General features: G+C 38.0%; 1 protein-coding gene across 1 annotated transcript in view; it reads left to right on the top strand.

The window, feature by feature from the left end:
* scfd1 (sec1 family domain containing 1) overlaps positions 1–22,607 on the top strand; it is a 61,706-nt gene that overhangs the window by 5,994 nt on the left and 33,105 nt on the right. The window contains exons 4-10 of the mRNA XM_079573482.1: positions 563–653; positions 2,623–2,745; positions 14,501–14,588; positions 18,505–18,594; positions 18,664–18,719; positions 21,021–21,103; positions 21,167–21,266. Of these exons, the coding sequence (XP_079429608.1) occupies positions 563–653; positions 2,623–2,745; positions 14,501–14,588; positions 18,505–18,594; positions 18,664–18,719; positions 21,021–21,103; positions 21,167–21,266 (631 nt within the window). The remainder of the gene's footprint in view (positions 1–562; positions 654–2,622; positions 2,746–14,500; positions 14,589–18,504; positions 18,595–18,663; positions 18,720–21,020; positions 21,104–21,166; positions 21,267–22,607) is intronic.

Here is a 22,607-nt window from a genome sequence, read left to right as displayed (position 1 = left end):
ACAAAAAAAATGACAAAAATGTGATAAAAAATGGACAAAAAAATGACAAAAAATGACAAAAAAAATGACATAAATGTGATAAAAACTTGACGGAAAAATGACAAAAATGTGATAAAAATTTGACCAAAAAATTTCAAATATGTGACAAAAATTTTTCAAAAATCTAAAAATTTGACAAAAAATGTGACAAAAAATGTAACAAAAAATGTGACAAAAAATGACAAAAAAATGACAAAAAATGACAAAAATGTGACAAAAAAATTACATAAATGTGATAAAAACTTGACGGAAAAATGACAAAAATGTGATAAAAATTGGACAAAAAATGTGATAAAAATTTGACAAAAAAATTACAAATAAAGTTACAAAAATGAGTTGAATTCCCAACAAAAAAATGATGGAAAAAAAATCTGATGACGTGAGGAAAAAGATCCTCTCGGTTCAGGCGGGAGTGAAGAGGTTAAATGTGGCCTGTTGAAAAAGGTGACTGTATTTTAAAGCAGTTCTTCTGTGCTTCCGACTCACTGGAATCTCTCCTGTTGTCTGTGCGTTTGGTGCTCAGTTTGCTGCACTCGGACCGAGACCCCATTCCAGACGTTCCAGCTGTTTACTTCGTGATGCCGACGGAGGAGAACATCGACCGCATCTGCCAGGTACCACACGGGCATTTCCAAAACTATACCACTGATGATGCGATACACCAGCGGTCCAACAGGGGGCACCACAGGACCAGGGCGGCTGAAAGTTCATCTTACCACCCGCCTGAACCAAATGCATTCTGTCCTCTTTGGCTGTTATATAGGCCTGTGTAACACCTCATTTGAAGGCTAAGACTCACAAAACTGAGCTTTTTCCTCGAGTTGTTGCTGTGTTGTGTCACCTTATTTTGTGTGTGAGTTTTTGTCACATTTTTGTTAAATTTTTGTCACATTTTTGTTAAATTTTTGTCACTTTTTGGTTAAATTTTTGTCACATTTTTGTTGAATTTTTGTCATGTTTTTGTTGAATTTTTGTCACTTTTTGGTTAAATTTTTGTCACATTTTTGTTAAATTTTTGTCACATTTTTGTTGATTTTTTGTTGAATTTTTGTCACGTTTTTATTGAATTTTTGTCACATTTTTATTGAATTTTTGTCACGTTTTTATTGAATTTTTGTCACATTTTTATTGAATTTTTGTCACGTTTTTGTTGAATTTTTGTCACATTTTTGTTGAATTTTTGTCACATTTTTGTTGATTTTTTGTCACGTTTTTGTTAAATTTTTGTTGAATTTTTGTCACGTTTTTGTTGAATTTTTGTCACATTTTTGTTGATTTTTTGTCACGTTTTTGTTGATTTTTTGTCACATTTTTATTGAATTTTTGTCACGTTTTTGTTGAATTTTTGTCACATTTTTATTGAATTTTTGTCACATTTTTATTGAATTTTTGTCACGTTTTTGTTGATTTTTTGTCACGTTTTTGTTGATTTTTTGTCACATTTTTATTGAATTTTTGTCACGTTTTTGTTGATTTTTTGTCACATTTTTATTGAATTTTTGTCACATTTTTATTGAATTTTTGTCACATTTTTGTTGAATTTTTGTCACGTTTTTGTTGATTTTTTGTCACATTTTTATTGAATTTTTTAGTTTTTGTCATTTTATTTCTTATAAATTTTGTTTTGCCAACAGCATCAAAACCTTTCAGTACCTGCTTTCGATACTTTTATTTTTTTCGATACCAGTATTACTTAAAGGGGCTAGATGAAAGTTAGCCATTTTATACTCACTACTGCCACCTCAGGTCACACGTGTAACTGCAGCTTCTATATTAACCTCTTAACTCCCACCAGTTTGGCTTTACCCTAATCAAAAAGCTTCTTAGGAAAAAAGCACCAAAACAGCCACAAAAAATGAGAAGAAAAAGACAAAATTCAACAAAAATGTGACAAAAATGTGACAAAAATGTGACAAAAATTCAACAAAAATGTGACAAAAATTCAACTAAAATTCAACAAAAATTCAACAAAAATTCAACAAAAAATGTGACAAAAATGTGACAAAAATGTGACAAAAATTCAACAAAAAATTGTCAAAAATGTGACAAAAATTCAACAAAAAATTGTCAAAAATGTGACAAAAATTCAACAAAAAATTGTCAAAAATGTGACAAAAATTCAACAAAAAATTGACAAAAATTCAACCAAAATTCAACAAAAATGTGACAAAAATTCAACAAAAAATTGTCAAAAATGTGACAAAAATTCAACAAAAAATTCAACCAAAATTCAACAAAAATGTGACAAAAATGTGACAAAAAATCAACAAAAAATTGACGAAAATGTGACAAAAATGTGACAAAAATTCAACAAAAAAATCAACAAAAAAAGGAAAAAGATCAGTTTTGTGAGTCTTAGCTTTCAAATGAGGTGTTACACAGGCCTATATAACAGCCAAAGACGACAGAATGCATTTGGTTTAGGCGGGTGGTAAGAGGTTAAGAGGTTAAAAACTGACAGTAGTTCCTTCTTGGAGGTTGAGGTCGAGTTTATTCTACATCACATTTACAGAAAATAACAAAGCGACTGATATCAGACTAAATGTAACGTCATGAACCTGAGGGTCTCCTGTGTCTGTGCAGGACCTGCGGAACCAGCTCTATGAGGCCTATTACCTGAACTTCATCTCCGCCATCAGCCGCAGCAAACTGGAGGACATCGCCAGCGCCGCTCTGGCCGCCACCGCCGTCACACAAGTCAGTAAGGTGAGACATGAGACCTGCAGCTCCGAGTACACAGGCACACCCAGTCACATCCAGTCCAACCTGGAGCCAGCCTGGTCTAAACACGAGACATGAGACCTGCAGCTCCGAGTATACAGGCACACCCAGTCCAACCTGGAGCCAGCCTGGTCTGAACACAACCTGGAGCCAGCCTGGTCTAAACACAACCTGGAGCCAGCCTGGTCTAAACACAACCTGGACCCAGCCTGGTCTAAACACAACCTGGAGCCAGCCTGGTCTAAACACAACCTGGAGCCAGCCTGGTCTAAACACAACCTGGAGCCAGCCTGGTCTAAACACAACCTGGAGCCAGCCTGGTCTAAACACAACCTGGAGTCACATTTTTGTAAAATTTTTGTCAAATTTTTGTTGAATTTTTGTTGAATTTTTGTCACATTTTTGTAAAATTTTTGTCACATTTTTGTAAAATTTTTGTCACATTTTTGTTGAATTTTTGTCACATTTTTGTTGAATTTTTGTCACATTTTTGTTGAATTTTTGTCACATTTTTGTTGAATTTTTGTCACATTTTTTAGTTGAATTTTTGTCACTTTTTGGTGAAATTTTTGTCACATTTTTGTTGAATTTTTGTCACATTTTTGTTGAATTTTTGTCACATTTTGTTGAATTTTTGTCAATTTTTTTATTTTTGTCATTTTTTAATAGAATTTTTGTCACATTTTTGTTGATTTTTTGTCACATTTTTGTTGAATTTTTGTCACATTTTTGTTTCACTTTTTGGTGAACACGACCTGGAGCCAGCCTGGTCTAAACAAGAGACATGAGACCTGCAGCTCTGAGTACAGTCACACCCAGTCCAACCTGGAGCCAGCCTGGTCCAAACACAACCTGGAGCCAGCCTGGTCTAAACACGACCTGGACCCAGCCTGGTCTAAACACGACCTGGAGCCAGCCTGGTCTAAACACAACCTGGACCCAGCCTGGTCTAAACACAACCTGGAGCCAGCCTGGTCTAAACACGACCTGGGCCCAGCCTGGTCTAAACACGACCTGGGCCCAGCCTGGTCTAAACACAACCTGGAGCCAGCCTGGTCTAAACACAACCTGGAGCCAGCCTGGTCTAAACACAACCTGGAGCCAGCCTGGTCTAAACACAACCTGGAGTGAATTTTTGTCACTTTTTGGTTGAATTTTTATCACATTTTTGTAAAATTTTTGTCACATTTTTGTAAAATTTTTGTCACATTTTTGTTGAATTTTTGTCACTTTTTTTTATTTTTGTCATTTTTTAGTTGAATTTTTGTCACTTTTTGGTTGAATTTTTGTCACATTTTTGTTGAATTTTTGTCACATTTTTGTTGAATTTTTGTCACATTTTTTTTATTTTTGTCATTTTTTAGTTGAATTTTTGTCACATTTTAGTTGAATTTTTGTCACTTTTTGGTTGAATTTTTGTCACATTTTTGTTGAATTTTTGTCACATTTTTGTTGAATTTTTGTCACATTTTTGTAAAATTTTTGTCACATTTTTGTAAAATTTTTGTCACATTTTTGTTGAATTTTTGTCACATTTTTTTTATTTTTGTCATTTTTTAGTTGAATTTTTGTCACATTTTAGTTGAATTTTTGTCACTTTTTGGTTGAATTTTTGTCACATTTTTGTTGATTTTTTGTCACATTTTTGTAAAATTTTTGTCACATTTTAGTTGAATTTTTGTCACATTTTTGTTGAATTTTTGTCACATTTTTGTTGAATTTTTGTCACTTTTTAGTTGAATTTTTGTCACATTTTTGTTGAATTTTTGTCACATTTTTGTTTCACTTTTTGGTGAACACGACCTGGAGCCAGCCTGGTCTAAACAAGAGACATGAGACCTGCAGCTCTGAGTACAGTCACACCCAGTCCAACCTGGAGCCAGCCTGGTCTAAACACAACCTGGAGCCAGCCTGGTCTAAACACAACCTGGAGCCAGCCTGGTCTAAACACAACCTGGAGCCAGCCTGGTCTAAACACAACCTGGAGCCAGCCTGGTCTAAACACAACCTGGGCCCAGCCTGGTCTAAACACAACCTGGAGCCAGCCTGGTCTAAACACAACCTGGACCCAGCCTGGTCTAAACACAACCTGGAGCCAGCCTGGTCTAAACACAACCTGGAGCCAGCCTGGTCTAAACACAACCTGGACCCAGCCTGGTCTTAACACAACCTGGAGCCAGCCTGGTCTAAACACAACCTGGAGCCAGCCTGGTCTAAACACAACCTGGAGCCAGCCTGGTCTAAACACAACCTGGAGCCAGCCTGGTCTAAACACAACCTGGAGCCAGCCTGGTCTAAACACAACCTGGAGTGAATTTTGGTCACTTTTTGGTTGAATTTTTGTCACATTTTTGTAAAATTTTTGTCACATTTTTGTAAAATTTTTGTCACATTTTTGTAAAATTTTTGTCACATTTTTGTTGAATTTTTGTCACATTTTTTTTATTTTTGTCACTTTTTGGTTGAATTTTTGTCACATTTTTGTAGAATTTTTGTCACAATTTTGTTGAATTTTTGTCACAATTTGGTGAAATTTTTGACACTTTTTGGTTGAATTTTTGTCACATTTTTGTTGAATTTTTGTCACATTTTTGTTGAATTTTTGTCACATTTTTGTAAAATTTTTGTCACATTTTTGTAAAATTTTTGTCACATTTTTGTTGAATTTTTGTCACAATTTGGTGAAATTTTTGTCACATTTTTGTAAAATTTTTGTCACATTTTTGTTGAATTTTTGTCACATTTTTGTTGAATTTTTTCACATTTTTTTTATTTTTGTCACTTTTTGGTTGAATTTTTGTCACATTTTTTTTGATTTTTTGTCACAATTTTGTTGAATTTTTGTCACATTTTTGTTGAATTTTTGTCACATTTTTGTTGAATTTTTGTCACATTTTTGTTGAATTTTTGTCACTTTTTAGTTGAATTTTTGTCACATTTTTGTTGAATTTTTGTCACATTTTTGTTTCACTTTTTGGTGAACACGACCTGGAGCCAGCCTGGTCTAAACAAGAGACATGAGACCTGCAGCTCTGAGTACAGTCACACCCAGTCCAACCTGGAGCCAGCCTGGTCTAAACACAACCTGGAGCCAGCCTGGTCTAAACACAACCTGGAGCCAGCCTGGTCTAAACACAACCTGGAGCCAGCCTGGTCTAAACACAACCTGGAGCCAGCCTGGTCTAAACACAACCTGGACCCAGCCTGGTCTAAACACAACCTGGAGCCAGCCTGGTCTAAACACAACCTGGAGCCAGCCTGGTCTAAACACAACCTGGACCCAGCCTGGTCTTAACACAACCTGGAGCCAGCCTGGTCTAAACACAACCTGGAGCCAGCCTGGTCTAAACACAACCTGGAGCCAGCCTGGTCTAAACACAACCTGGAGCCAGCCTGGTCTAAACACAACCTGGAGCCAGCCTGGTCTAAACACAACCTGGAGTGAATTTTGGTCACTTTTTGGTTGAATTTTTGTCACATTTTTGTAAAATTTTTGTCACATTTTTGTAAAATTTTTGTCACAATTTGGTGAAATTTTTGACACTTTTTGGTTGAATTTTTGTCACATTTTTTTTATTTTTGTCACTTTTTGGTTGAATTTTTGTCACATTTTTGTAGAATTTTTGTCACAATTTTGTTGAATTTTTGTCACAATTTGGTGAAATTTTTGACACTTTTTGGTTGAATTTTTGTCACATTTTTGTTGAATTTTTGTCACATTTTTGTTGAATTTTTGTCACATTTTTGTAAAATTTTTGTCACATTTTTGTAAAATTTTTGTCACATTTTTGTTGAATTTTTGTCACAATTTGGTGAAATTTTTGTCACATTTTTGTTGAATTTTTGTTAAAAAAAAAATATTTTTGTCATTTTTTAATAGAATTTTTTTAAATTTTTTTTTATTTTTGTCATTTTTTAATAGCATTTTTGTTACATTTTAGTTGAATTTTTGTCACATTTTTGTTTCACTTTTTGGTGAACACAACCTGGACCCAGCCTGGTCTAAACACAACCTGGACCCAGCCTGGTCTAAACACGACCTGGAACCAGCCTGGTCTAAACACAACCTGGAGCCAGCCCGGTCTAAACACAACCTGGGCCCAGCCCGGTCTGAACACAACCTGGAGCCAGCCTGGTCTAAACACAACCTGGGCCCAGCCCGGTCTAAACACAACCTGGAGCCAGCCTGGTCTAAACACAACCTGGAGCCAGCCTGGTCTAAACACGACCTGGAGCCAGCCTGGTCTAAACACAACCTGGAGCCAGCCTGGTCTAAACACAACCTGGGCCCAGCCCGGTCTTAACACAACCTGGAGCCAGCCTGGTCTAAACACGACCTGGAGCCAGCCTGGTCTAAACACAACCTGGACCCAGCCTGGTCTAAACACAACCTGGAGCCAGCCTGGTCTAAACACAACCTGGGCCCAGCCCGGTCTTAACACAACCTGGAGCCAGCCTGGTCTAAACACGACCTGGAGCCAGCCTGGTCTAAACACAACCTGGGCCCAGCCCGGTCTTAACACAACCTGGAGCCAGCCTGGTCTAAACACAACCTGGAGCCAGCCTGGTCTAAACACAACCTGGAACCAGCCTGGTCTAAACACGACCTGGAGCCAGCCTGGTCTAAACACGACCTGGAGCCAGCCTGGTCTAAACACAACCTGGAGCCAGCCTGGTCTAAACACAACCTGGAGCCAGCCTGGTCTAAACACAACCTGGAACCAGCCTGGTCTAAACACAACCTGGAACCAGCCTGGTCTAAACACAACCTGGAACCAGCCTGGTCTAAACACAACCTGGACCCAGCCTGGTCTAAACACAACCTGGACCCAGCCTGGTCTAAACACGACCTGGAGCCAGCCTGGTCTAAACACAACCTGGAGCCAGCCTGGTCTAAACACAACCTGGAGCCAGCCTGGTCTAAACACAACCTGGAACCAGCCTGGTCTAAACACAACCTGGAGCCAGCCTGGTCTAAACACAACCTGGAACCAGCCTGGTCTAAACACAACCTGGACCCAGCCTGGTCTAAACACAACCTGGACCCAGCCTGGTCTAAACACAACCTGGAGCCAGCCTGGTCTAAACACAACCTGGGCCCAGCCCGGTCTTAACACAACCTGGAGCCAGCCTGGTCTAAACACGACCTGGAGCCAGCCTGGTCTAAACACAACCTGGGCCCAGCCCGGTCTTAACACAACCTGGAGCCAGCCTGGTCTAAACACAACCTGGAGCCAGCCTGGTCTAAACACAACCTGGAACCAGCCTGGTCTAAACACGACCTGGAGCCAGCCTGGTCTAAACACGACCTGGAGCCAGCCTGGTCTAAACACAACCTGGAGCCAGCCTGGTCTAAACACAACCTGGAGCCAGCCTGGTCTAAACACAACCTGGAACCAGCCTGGTCTAAACACAACCTGGAACCAGCCTGGTCTAAACACAACCTGTAGTCAGGGACCCAAACTCTCAAAACTGGGTTGAACCTGACACCGTCTGATATATGCTTTATTTGTGTTTTTTCTGTTAACTTTGACCCTAAGGACCAATAATTGGAGGGTCTGCTCTGCTGGAAATATTGCGAAAAAAAATTGTGGCCATTTTAGTGCATGTACCCTGTATTTTTATCAGAAAAATGTGAAAAACGACTTTTTTCCCTCAAATCCTCAGTGGGTTGAGTAGGCTGTCAATAAATGCATTCCAGATACACAGAACACATGTGCTGATAACATCCACTGAAAAAATCGCTCTAAAAACACATTTCTACACATTTTTGCTTCAATTTAATACAAAAAAATGTGGCGTTTTCTCACTTTTTTCCAATATTTGTATCTTTACTTCATTGGCAATCAACTATTCCACCCAGTTATGGCATCAGTCAATATGCCATTATTTTAAACAGACTGTAGACACATTCCACAGAAAAAATGATCAAAATCCAACCAACATTATTGGATCTGTGATGTTTTAAAGACCAATAAGTGATCAACAGACTCAGAACCTCAGAACTGTCAAGTCACTTTTGACACTGGTCCATATTTATGTTGAGGCCATTTCCAGCCCATTAGATAATGATTTACACCAATGTATTTGGTATCATTGGAAAGAAGACATTGTCATGTTTCATTTGAGCCCAAAGGTTCTACTCTGTAACAATTACCGTGGTAACCAAAGCTCCTCAGACTCAAATGTGAGAACATTTTTTCACAATTTTCACAAAAAAATGTTTTACTACGTTTAACGCTGTTTCTTCCAGGAACATCACAGATACAAATCTCTGATACTGGGCAACTCTCTAGACTCTGAGGATTCAGGAAATGTATAACATGTCAGAACTTTCTCAGCTTAAGGCCTCACTGTGAGCCATGAAGTAAAAGAATGTCCACCTCATATGAGCCTCTCCCACAGAAATAAGCCTATATCTGCCAGGTTGGAACAGATGGTGGGACTTTCTGACCAGGACAGGCCCAACGTAACTTGAAATTACATTTATGGAGAACAGCAGTTCTGTATTTTTACATGAAGTTGTTCATCTATTTTTTATATTATGTAACTCTTTATCTATCCTTTACTATGCCATATACACAATATACATCTGTTGATTTCACTCCAATATACATCCCGTTAAATCTATAAAAAAAAATCCTCAAGAATCCAAGATAATTCCAACAGTGTGTCTTTGTAGACACCACATGGTTATGCCTAAAATACTACACATTTGTGATACATTAGATAGTAATGTGGTTGATAATGTATTTGCTGAGGAAAGCTGCTCTGAAGCTGGATTTTCCATAAACCACATGTTTACGATGAACAACAGCCTTTTTACTGTTTAGTAAATTAATAAAGTAAATAATTTGATGTAGTCCGTTCACTAAAGTTGGTTTACTACATTACTAATGCACGGCACAAAACTAAAGCTTAGGGCTCGTCCAGGACTAAATCACAGTGGCAGTCGTCTGAACAAAACAATCCATACTGGATTAAACCATTTCTCTTCGCTTTTCTGAAGTTGTTTTAAGTTCTTTGTACATGTTAAAATTGTCACACTTTAAAAAAAAATATATTCATGTATTTCAGTTTTGGTCATAAAGGACCTGCATCATGCTATTTTACTCATTCCAAAGTAAACTATAAACATTTATATGATATATTGTATCTCTATTTGTGAGAAATATAAGTATTTTCTGGGGTTATATTTCCAACCCGGAAGACAAGACACTTGGACTTCCGGGCCCCCTCTCTGCGCTCATGCAACATTAGCAGTAAAATAAATATAGATATCACAGCAATAAGTGAAGTTACTTCATAATGCAGCTATAAGGAGTTGACATCTGCCTGACATTATCGTTAGGTAAGAAAAAAGAACAGGCGTGTCCAGAGTAGGTTAGAAAGAGCTCCTTTTTCACATCCTTCAGTGCAAGCATGACGTCTGTTCAGACGCTCAGGGGGTGCGTTTGTTTTCTCCGCAGGGGCAGCGCGGACGTGTCAGGCACTTCCTTTTCTTTCTTTTTTTAAAATTAATTAACTTTTTTTTACAAATTAAAATTGGGTTTTCCAGCAGAGGGCGGAGCTGCTCAGAGCAGGATTCAGGAGGATTGCTGAGAACTGTGAGAATGAAGCCAAAAAACACTCTGGGGGTGTTTTTGATTAGGAAATAGCACAACAAAGTCGATTTTGCATGATAGCCCCTTTAATGTTGTGTAATTTATTTATTTTATTCGCTGACACATTGAATCTGTACTACCCACAAGAAATATGCTTTATGAATGATTAAAGTAACTTTTATGACCAGAGTTTCTAGGCGCAGCCAGGGACCGGAGGGTTGCTGGTTTGGGAACCTCAGGATCTCATCTCTGCTGTTTGCAGATGATGATGTTCTGTTGGACCTTCAGCTGCTCTGGTTTGCAGCCGAGTGTGAAGCGGACGAAATTAGTTACCTTCACAAGATGGCTTGGGGTAGGCAGTTACTTGGGAGGAGCTCAGGGTAGAACCACTGCTCCTTCCTGTCAGGAGTGGCCAGATGAGGTGGCTTGGGGACACATTGGATGGATTATATCTCTCTGTGGCCAGGGAAACCTCGGGATCCCTTCAGAAGGGCTGGAGTTAGTGTTCGTGAAGAGTGATATCTTGGAATCTCTGCTTTGACTGCTGCATCCATGACCAGATCGTGGGTAAATTGTAAGAAAATGGATGGATGGGTGCAAACCTGGGTCAAAGGGCTTTGCACAGACGAGAATCCAGTAGAATCCAGTTCCAGTACTCTAAAACACCTCAGTACTTCTAACCTAGCTTCTGGCTCAAAATCTAGAGATAGCTCCACAGGCAGCGTGATGGCTCTGCTCCTGCAGGTTTCTCTGAAGCTTGAAGGATGAGTCAAATGCAGAGGGTAAATTTGGGAGTCTATGAATACATTAAATACTATACTGGACTCCAAAGAGCATTGAAAATATTATTATAAAATATTATTAATATAAAGACAAATGCCATCAAGAACATTTCAGACATTGTAAAAAGTTGTGGATCAAGTGAGGCTGAAAAGTGAACCACACAAGGCAGGACTTGATCACCTCGACTGGGTCGTCTGGATATGAGAGTATGATGTAGAAAGACCCAAAGTACACAATGACCCCAGGAAGGTCACTATGGATGTTTCTGAGTTGCACCAAGTTTGTTAGCACTGGCCTGAATATATTAATACAGGAGGAAGAGGAGCTGACCAGTGCAGGACACCATGCTCTGACACAGGGACAAACCCAGGAGACGCTGCCCTGTTTTCAGAACAGCACTGAGAGCAGGCAGCCAGGTTTCCTCTGGGTACTCCTGATCTCCAAAAACATGCTGGTCAGGCAGCACACTCAGTCGCAGTGACTCAGGGCTAACCCACAGAGTCGGTTCTTCCTATACACAGACTACGCAAGGTGCGTAGGGCCCCCGCGGCTGCAAGGGCCCCGCATCTCAGTCAAACTACCGTGTTGTTTCACTGATTAATCAACGCGTTGTTACGGGGACAGGCTCTGACAGCGCGCACTCACTCTCCGCCTACTTCGCCACATATAACATCAAAATGGAGCAGTCTGCAAGTGGATGAGCAGGAGAGACCGACCGCCTTCCCCCGGTCTCTTCCAAAGCGCGAGTGCTTCTCCGCTCGTGTCCTGCTCGGCCGTCTGTCTCCCGGTTCTCGTTTCGCCTCATGCGCGGCTCCTCCGCGGCTGCATCCCCTACGTCCCTGTGTCCCGGCGCTGCTCTCATGTTTTCTCTGCTCAGACTCGGGGCATCGGCCACACACTCATTTAAACTCTTTTCTTGTTGTATCTGGTGGAGAATCAGGACAGTAGTTTGATGGATAGACGAGAGTAAAGCCGTGTCTGTGGCCTTTTTGTCTCAAAGAGGAGTTGAATCCACACGGTTCTCACAAGCACAGTAACTTACAGTAACTCTGGTTCTCTGAATGTGCACAGTCTATAAGGCCTGCTACTTTTTTCGGATGAAAGCAAATTTTGCATGTCATTCGGAAATCAAGGTTTATCACAATATGCTAATTTTTTTAGAAGGACCTGTAGACCAGTAGTCGTCCTAAATCCCAGTTGGACAATGGCTTAGTGGTTAGTGATTCTGATTGATTGAATTGCGGTCATTATTTTCCACTTCTGCCCTGCTTTACTGTACAGTGGAACTGTTTTTGGCCGTAAATAGGTCCGCCCTTTGCCGAATAACCATGGGATGCTACTGTAGGGCCCCCGTGTGGATTTTTGCTAAGGGCCCCAGAAGGGCCAGCACCGGCTCTGCTAACCCAACACCTGAACACAATGTCAGTGTACAATTGTACACTGACAAAGCACTTACTTATACTTCTATCCTGTGGAGTGTAGCTTCTTTTAGAACAACGTTAAAAAGTGCATTCATTTCTGCTATTCAACTTACTGTATTTTTCGCACTACAAGGCGCACATGAAAGCCTTTAATTTTAACAGTGCGCCTTATGTCCTGGTGCGCTCTTTGTATCAACTTCTGGCTGTGTTTACACACCTACAGGTTTACAGGTAAACCAGCATTAATTAGTGCGCCTTGTGTTCCAGTGCGCCTTATTTATGAAAATTAACATTATCAGTGATAACGCGCCTTATAATCAGGTGCGCCTAATGGGGCGAAACACACGGTAAACTGTGAAACTAATATATGATAGACTCATTACATGCAAAGTGAGACATGTATGGCCTTATTTCATTATACTTTGGATGATTATGGCCCAGCTTGTAAAAAACACAAATTAAAAATCCTAAAATTAGAATATTTTGAAAATGCCATAATCATGATAACAAACAAAAGCTTGACATATGCAACTTTGTCATGAGTCTATATCATATATTAGTTTCACATTTTAACTTGAATTACAGAAATAAATGAACTTTTGAACGATATTCTAATTTTCCGAGTTTCACCTGTACTGTTAAAGGCTACAGAACACGGATATATATTTTTTCTTTTACAATTTAAGATACAGCTTATATGATACAGAATAATTATAATTTTTATAAATGTAATTTCAAGTTACGTTGGGCCTGTCCTGGTCAGAAAGTCCCACCAGCTGTTCCAACCTGGCAGATATAGGCTTATTTCTATGGGAGAGGCTCATATGAGGTGAACATTCTTTTACTTCATGGCTCACAGTGAGGCCTTAAGCTGAGAAAGTTCTGACATGTTATACATTTCCTGAATCCTCAGAGTCTAGAGAGTTGCCCAGTATCAGAGCTTTATGTCTGTGATGTTTCTGGAAGAAACAGCGTTAAACGTAGTAAAACATTTTTTTGTGAAAATTGTGAAAAAATGTTCTCACATTTGAGTCTGAGGAGCTATGGTTACCACGGTAATTGTTACAGAGTAGTACCTTTGGGCTCAAATGAAACATGACAATGTCTTCTTTCCAATGATACCAAATACATTGGTGTAAATCATTATCTAATGGGCTGGAAATGGCCTCAACCAAAATATGGACCAGTGTCAAAAGTGACTTTTGACAGTTCTGAGGTTCTGAGTCTGTTGATCACTTATTGGTCTTTAAAACATCACAGATCCAATAATGTTGGTTGGATTTTGATCATTTTTTCTGTGGAATGTGTCTACAGTCTGTTTAAAATAATGGCATATTGACTGATGCCATAACTGGGTGGAATAGTTGATTGCCAATGAAGTAAAGATACAAATATTGGAAAAAAGTGAGAAAACGCCACATTTTTTTGTATTAAATTGATGCAAAAATGTGTAGAAATGTGTTTTTAGAGCGATTTTTTCAGTGGATGTTATCAGCACATGTGTTCTGTGTATCTGGAATGCATTTATTGACAGCCTACTCAACCCACTGAGGATTTGAGGGAAAAAAGTCGTTTTTCACATTTTTCTGATAAAAATACAGGGTACATGCACTAAAATGGCCACAATTTTTTTCCGTAATATTTCCAGCAGAGCAGACCCTCCAATTATTGGTCCTTAGGGTCAAAGTTAACAGAAAAAACACAAATAAAGCATATATCAGACGGTGTCAGGTTAAACCCAATTTAAAGAGCTTTTGAGAGTTTGGGTCCCTGACTACTGGGCCCAGCCTGGTCTAAACACGAGTCCGTAAGGTACAGGTGAGACATGAGACCTGCAGCTCCGAGTATAAAGGCACACCCAGTCCAACCTGGATTTCCTTTTATTCTCTTATTTGTGATGAGTGAGTGAAGTCTTGTTGTTTTTTCTCCCAGGTTTACGACCAGTATCTGAACTTCATCACTCTGGAGGACGACATGTTCATCCTGTGCCACCAGAACAAGGAGCTCATCTCCTACCACGGTTTGTCCCTCATTTATCTACAGCAGGGGGGGGGGCCCAAAGTGGGACAATTGCGCTGGCCCGCCTGAGGGTGACCTACTTTTGCGTCACTTTTGGTTAATACTAAACTCTCTCCCGTTCATTCTCAATGGTATATATGGATGCAGTACACTGTTTGGCCACCAGCGTCAAATTGGGGGCGCTGTTTCACTCCTTTCACAAAGTTAACATCTTAACTCCCACCTGAACATGTTTTGTCCAAATTCTCCAAATCTAAAAGCTTCTTCACAACAGGCAAAAAACAAGAAGAAAATGCGGATGTAAACGCAACAAAAAAAGCTAAAAAGTGACCATAAGAAGTGACAAAAACTCAACAAAAAAGTGACAAAATGACAAAAACTCAACAAAAAAGTGACAAAAATGACAAAAACTCAACAAAAAAGTGACAAAAATTCAGCAAAAAAAAGACAAAAATCCAGCAGAAAAAAGATTAAAATCCAGCAAAAAAATGATAAAAATCCAGCAAAAAAGTGATAAAAATCCAGCAAAAAAAAGATAAAAATCCAGCAAAAAAGTGATAAAAATCCAGCAAAAAAATGATAAAAATCCAGCAAAAAAGTGACAAAAATCCAGCAAAAAAGACAAAAATCCAGCAAAAAAAAGACAAAAATCCAGCAAAAAAAAGACAAAAATCCAGCAGAAAAAAGATTAAAATCCAGCAAAAAAATGACAAAAATCCAGCAGAAAAAAAAACAAAAAATCCAGCAAAAAAAGACAAAAATCCAGCAAAAAAAGACAAAAATCCAGCAAAAAAGTGATAAAAATCCAGCAAAAAAATGATAAAAATCCAGCAAAAAAAAAGACAAAAATCCAGCAAAAAAGTGACAAAAATCCAGCAAAAAAGTGATAAAAATCCAGCAAAAAAAAGATAAAAATCCAGCAAAAAAGTGATAAAAATCCAGCAAAAAAATGATAAAAATCCAGCAAAAAAAGAGACAAAAATCCAGCAAAAAACTGACAATAATCCAGCAAAAAAGTGACAAAAATCCAGCAAAAAAGACAAAAATCCAGCAAAAAAAAGACAAAAATCCAGCAAAAAAAAGACAAAAATCCAGCAGAAAAAAGATTAAAATCCAGCAAAAAAATGACAAAAATCCAGCAGAAAAAAAAACAAAAAATCCAGCAAAAAAAGACAAAAATCCAGCAAAAAAGTGATAAAAATCCAGCAAAAAAATGATAAAAATCCAGCAAAAAAAAAGACAAAAATCCAGCAAAAAAGTGACAAAAATCCAGCAGAAAAAAAAGACAAAAATCCAGCAGAAAAAAATGACAAAAATCCAGCAAAAAAGTGACAAAAATCCAGCAAAAAAAGACAAAAATCCAGCAAAAAAAAGACAAAAATCCAGCAAAAAAGTGACAAAAATCCTGCAGAAAAAAAAGACAAAAATCCAGCAAAAAAGTGACAAAAATCCAGCAAAAAAAGACAAAAATCCAGCAGAAAAAAATGACAAAAATCCAGCAGAAAAAAATGACAAAAATCCAGCAAAAAAGTGACAAAAATCCAGCAAAAAAAGACAAAAATCCAGCAAAAAAGTGACAAAAATCCAGAAAAAAATGACAAAAATCCAGCAGAAAAAAATGACAAAAATCCAGCAAAAAAGTGACAAAAATCCAGCAAAAAAAGACAAAAATCCAGCAAAAAAAAGACAAAAATCCAGCATAAAAAGACAAAAATCCAGCAAAAAAGTGACAAAAATCCAGCAAAAAAAAGACAAAAATCCAGCAAAAAAAAGACAAAAATCCAGCAAAAAAGTGACAAAAATCCAGCAAAAAAGTGACAAAAATCCAGCAAAAAAGTGACAAAAATCAAGCAAAAAAGAGACAAAAATCCAGCAAAAAAAAGACAAAAATCCAGCAGAAAAAAGATAAAAATCCAGCAAAAAAGTGACAAAAATCCAGCAGAAAAAAATGACAAAAATCCAGCAAAAAAGTGACAAAAATCCAGCAGAAAAAAATGACAAAAATCCAGCAAAAAAGTGACAAAAATCCAGCAAAAAAAGACAAAAATCCAGCAAAAAAAAGACAAAAATCCAGCATAAAAAGACAAAAATCCAGCAAAAAAGTGACAAAAATCCAGCAAAAAAAAGACAAAAATCCAGCAAAAAAAAGACAAAAATCCAGCAAAAAAGTGACAAAAATCCAGCAAAAAAGTGACAAAAATCCAGCAAAAAAGTGACAAAAATCAAGCAAAAAAGAGACAAAAATCCAGCAAAAAAAAGACAAAAATCCAGCAGAAAAAAGATAAAAATCCAGCAAAAAAGTGACAAAAATGTGACAAAAAATCAGCAAAAATCAAGCAAAAAAAAGACAAAAATCCAGCAGAAAAAAGATTAAACTCCAGCAAAAAAGTGACAAAAATCCAGCAAAAAAGAGACAAAAATCCAGCAAAAAAAAGATTAAAATCCAGCAAAAAAAAGACAAAAATCCAGCAGAAAAAAGATTAAAATCCAGCAAAAAAAAGACAAAAATCCAGCAAAAAAAGGTTAAATCCAGCAAAAAAAGTGACAAAAATGTGACAAAAAATCAGCAAAAATCAAGCAAAAAAAAGACAAAAATCCAGCAGAAAAAAGATTAAACTCCAGCAAAAAAGTGACAAAAATCCAGCAAAAATGTGACAAAAAAGTGACAAAAATCCAGCAAAAAAGACAAAAATCCAGCAAAAAAAGTGACAGAAGAACAGCAAAAAAGTAATAAAAAAGTGACAAAAACACATAAGGGAAATAAAAAGTGATGACACTGGCATAGAGGAGAGAATGGATTTGGTTTTGGCGGGTGGTCAGAGGTTAAGGAAACACTGTTGTGGTGTCTTGGTGTTTATGGATCACAGAGCGTCGTAGCATCAACTTTCACAGTTTCAACAAAGGTTCATGTTAAAAAAACACTTCTAAAAGCAGTGTTGGGAACGTTACTTTTAAAAAGTAATTAGTTATAGTTACTCACTACTTGTTCCAAAAAGTAACTGAGTTAGTAACTGAATTACTCTATAATAAAAGTAACTCGTTACCAGGGAAAGTAACTATTTGTGTTGCTATATGTCAAAGAATTTTGTTTTTTTGTTGTTGCTGTTTTCACAAGTCAATTGAAATGGTTAGAACAGACAGGTGTTCAAAGATGTTCAAAGATGTTCATAGTAACTGAATGAACTGAATGGGGGGTGAGTGGGGGAGGCCCCTGTGACTGAGTGGTATTGTATTTGCGCCGCTGTTTTATTAATGTAGGAATATGGCCGTATTCAAAGAGAATGGGGAGGAACAAGAGTAACATGTGCCAACGATCAGGGCAGACTTTACGCACAAGCATGATGTCTCTCCGTGAAACAATCGACAGCAAATATAAGTTTACATGCCCCAGAAGGTTAGTGGCCTTGCACTGTTCTATGGAGCGGAGAGCGGGGAGAGAGGAAGAAGAAAGGCGCTGAGAGAGAGAGGGAGAAAGACGTGTCTCCACCGCGTCCACTGCGTCTTTGGGTTAAAAATAAGTTCCAACACTACTGATCAATGATCACCAACTTGATTCTCCCCTGCGGCTGCACCGCGCTGTGGGGATGACAAGCCGCGGGTCGGGGACACAAGTAGTTTATGGAGCAGAGAGCGCGATGCAGTACTCTGCACGGACAGTCAGATGTGCGTGTTCTGCTCCGTCAGACTCCGCCCACCCTCTCCACTGCTCTCCCCATGCTCACACCGCGGCGCTTCATTCAGCCCAATTGTAACGTGCCACTTTGTTTACCCAGTAACGATAACGGCGTTGTAACGACGAGGAGAGTAATGAATTAGATTACTCCGTTACTGAAAAAATAACGCCGTTACCTAACGCCGTTCTTTTAAACGGCGTTATTCCAAACACTGTCTAAAAGTCTCGTTTCCCTGTGTTTTAGCCATAAACCGCGCGGACATCCAGGACACGGACATGGAGGCCATCATGGACACCATCGTGGACAGTCTCTTCTGCTTCTTCGTCACGTTAGGTCAGACATGAACCATAAACCAGACCAGGCTTTATCAGAGGCGGGAAATGAGACTGTTTGTTTTTACAGGCGCGGTGCCGATAATCCGCTGCCCCCGAGGGAACGCCGCGGAGATGGTCGCTGTGGTGAGTCCAGATCAACATATTAAACCCACTCATTACAAGCTTTTCCTTTGTAGAGGCGGGTCTACAAGATCCTATTGTGTTAGGTTTTGTTTCTTTTTTGCAGGATGTGCAATTTTACAATATCATAAGAAATGTGGGTTTGGGAGAATTAGCTGAAAAACATATTTAACCTCTTAACTCCCGCCTGAACCAAGAGCATTTTCTCCAGTTCAGCTTTACCCAAATCCTGTAGGCCAGTGTAACACCTCATTTGAAAGCTAAGATCTACAAAGCTCATTTAAATGGATCTTTTTCCTCCCGTCATCAGATCTATTTCCATCTTTTTTTGGGGGGGGGTGCTCAACTCATTTTGTCCTTTTTTTTTAATCAATGTTTTGTCAATTTTTTGTCGTTTTTTTGTCATATTTTTGTCAAAATTTTTGTCAATTTTTTTGTCATTTTTGTGTCATTTTTTTGTTATTTTATTTTTTATTTTTGTCAATTTTTTGTCATTTTTTTGTCCGTTTTTTCCACATTTTTTTCCACATTTTTGTCAAATGTTTTGTCAATTTTTTTGTCATTTTTTGTCATTTTTTGTCAAATTTTTTTGTCACTTTTTTGTCAATTTTTTTGTCATTTTTTGTCAAATTTTTGTCAAATTTTTTGTCATTTTTTGTCAAATTTTTTGTCACTTTTTTGTCAAATTTTTTGTCATTTTTTGTCAAATTTTTGTCACTTTTTTGTCACATTTCCATCATTGTTTTCATCTTTTGGATTGGGGTAAAGCCAAACTGGAGAAAATGTGCTCGGTTCAGGCGGGAGTTAAGGGGTTAAAGACATGGAAAATTTTATGTATTTTTTGAAAAAAAATAGGGAAGAAATGGGGGGGGGGTGAACATTTTGGATATAATGGGGGAAAGGTGGGGGATTTTAAAAGTGGATGGAAAACTTTGGAAAAAATTGAAGAAATTTGGGGGGATCGCAAATGGGAGAAAAATTGGGATATATAACGGGGAAGGGAGATTTATTTTTTATTTTTTGGGGGGATTAAAAAAACCTTCTCTTTGTGACTGAGTAATGACACTGTGGTTCCACGGACAGGATCAAAGGAAGTTGTTTCTGTTCAAATAAAGGATTTTTTTGCCCAATTTTTATTAGATTTTTTTTCCTTTTCTTTTCAAATTTCTTTTCTTTTTTTCGCACATTTTTTTTTCTTATTTTGCCCCAATTTCTTCTCGTTTTCCCTTTTTTCCCCCTCATTTGTGCTCATTTTTATTACTAATATTTTCACTATTTTCCAAAATTTTTCCTAATCTTTTTCTCCAACTTATTCCCTATTTTTTCCCCATATTTTTTTTCATATTTTTCTCGTTTGCCAAATTTTTATTAGATTTTTCCCCCTTTTTTAAAAATTTTGCCCCAATTTCTTCTCGTTTCACCTTTTTTCCCCCTAATTTTTGCTCATTTTTTATCACTAATATTTTCACTATTTCTCCCATATTTTTCACTATTTTCCAATTTTTTTCCTAATCTTTTTCTCCAACTTATTCCCTATTTTTCCCCATATTTTTTTCCACATTTTTCTCGTTTGCCAAATTTTGATTAGATTTTTTCCCCTTTTTTTTTCAAATTTCTTTTCGTTTTTTCCCACACAATTTTTTTAAATTTTGCCCCAATTTCTTCTCGTTTTCCCCTTTTTTCCCCTAATTTTTGCTCACTTTTTATTACTAATATTTTCACTATTTTCCAATTTTTTTCCTACTCTGTTTCTCCAACTTATTCCCTATTTTTTCCCATTTTTTTTCAGATTTTTCTCGTTTTCCCAATTTTCCCCTTCATTTTTATTGCTAATATTTCCCCCCAGTTTTTCACATTTTTTCCCTATTTTTGCCCCAATTTCTTCTCGTTTTCCCCTTTTCCCCCCCTAATTTTTGCTCATTTTTTATTGCTAAATATTTTCACTGTTTCTCCCATATTTTTCTCTATTTTCCACAATTTTTCCTAATCTTTTTCTCCAACTTATTCTGTATTTCTTTCCCCATTTTTTCCCCCTATTTTTTTTCAGATTTTTCTCATTTTCCCAATTTTCCCCTTCATTTTTATTACTAATATTTCCCCCCAGTTTTTCCACATTTTCTCCCTATTTTTGCCACAATTTCCCCCAATATTTCCCCAAATGATCCCCCATTTCCCCACATTTCTTGACCTTGAACCCGATGCTGAAGATCTTCCACACATTATTCTTCTGTTTTCTGGCTCTAATCCCATTTCTCCCTCATCACTAGCTTAGCATTAGCATTTGTTCCTGTTTCTCGTCTGCAGAAGTTGGATAAAAAGCTGCGTGAAAACCTCCGCGACGCCCGGAACAGCCTCTTCACGGCCGACAACACGGCGGGACAGTTCAGGTACCAGTTCATCTGGAGAGGTTCATGGATGGAACATTTGAAACTGAAAACATGTGTGTGCAGTTTCCAGAGGCCGCTGTTCGTGCTGGTGGACCGGAACCTGGACATGGCCACGCCCCTCCACCACACCTGGACCTATCAGGCGCTGGTGCACGACGTCCTGGTGAGAAAACGGTTTGGTTTTCTGCATAAGTCACAGAATCTGAATAATGGACAGAGCCGGGTTTAATGTGTGGGTTTGTTTTGTCACGTATCAGTTTAGAGGGAAAAGCAGATCTGTAAAAGTCCTTGTTTTCAGATGTAGTTGAGTGGAGCCTGTAAAGCAGGGGTAGGCAATGTAAGGCCTGAAAAAAAACAGCATTTATTTGTTGTTTAAAGTTCAGCTCTCGGTCAAAGATGACTCCCAGGTTCCTGACTGCATCGCGAACTGGACCCATGACCCTGGACTGAAACTGAAGGACATCCCGGAACCAAAAAGAACAAATTCAGATTTTGCTTCGTTCAGGTGGAGAAAGTTTTGAGCAAGCCGTAGTTTAATGTCCGAAAGGCAGCTATGGAGTGATTCGAGAGCAGAGGCAGTGTTGGGGAGTACCGGTAAATAGACCTGGACGTCATCAGCATAAAGGTGGAAGGACAAGTTATGTTTAGAAATGATGGACCCGAGCGGAAGCCTGTACAGTGAGAACAGGACCGGGCCAAGGATGGAACCCTGTGGCACCCCAGATGACAGCGGGGCAGAAGAGGAGGAATAATCGTAAATAACAGATCAAATACTTGCTAAAGTATCTAAACATGTGAGAAATAGTGTCAGTGTTTTAAAATGTCCTGCAGAACGTCCCAATTGGTCAGATTATATAATGTAAAACGGGGATTCTAGAGCCAAAAGGGGGACGCGGAACCATTTTCAGTGGGTCGCGAGTCTAAAGGGAACTTTTATTCAATCTGAAACTGCCGGGGATTTTTGTCTTTTTTTGGATGGATTTTTGTCACTTTTTTTTATAGATTTTTGTCACTTTTTTTTATGGATTTTTGTCACTTTTTTTGATGAATTTTTGTCACTTTTTTTGATGGATTTTTGTCACTTTTTTTGATGGATTTTTGTCACTTTTTTGATGGATTTTTGTCTCTTTTTTGATGGATTTTTGTCACTCTTTTGCTGGATTTTTGTCACTTTTTTGATGGATTTTTGTCACTTTTTTGCTGGATTTTTGTCACTTTTTTGCTGGATTTTTGTCACTTTTTTGCTGTTTTTTTGTCACTTTTTTGATGGATTTTTGTCTTTTTTTGATGGATTTTTGTCACTTTTTTGCTGGATTTTTGTCTTTTTTTGCTGGATTTTTGTCTTTTTTTGCTGGATTTTGTCTTTTTTGCTGGATTTTAGTCTTTTTTTGCTGGATTTTTGTCTTTTTTGCTGGATTTTTGTCTTTTTTTGCTGGATTTTTGTCTTTTTTTGCTGGATTTTTGTCTTTTTTTGCTGGATTTTTGTCTTTTTTGATGGATTTTT

This window comes from Gobius niger (assembly GCF_951799975.1).
Source record: "Gobius niger genome assembly, chromosome: 16".
In the NCBI taxonomy this organism is placed as follows: domain Eukaryota; kingdom Metazoa; phylum Chordata; class Actinopteri; order Gobiiformes; family Gobiidae; genus Gobius; species Gobius niger.
Note: the sequence above shows the minus strand (reverse complement) of the source record. Positions and strands in the feature narration are given on the sequence as shown.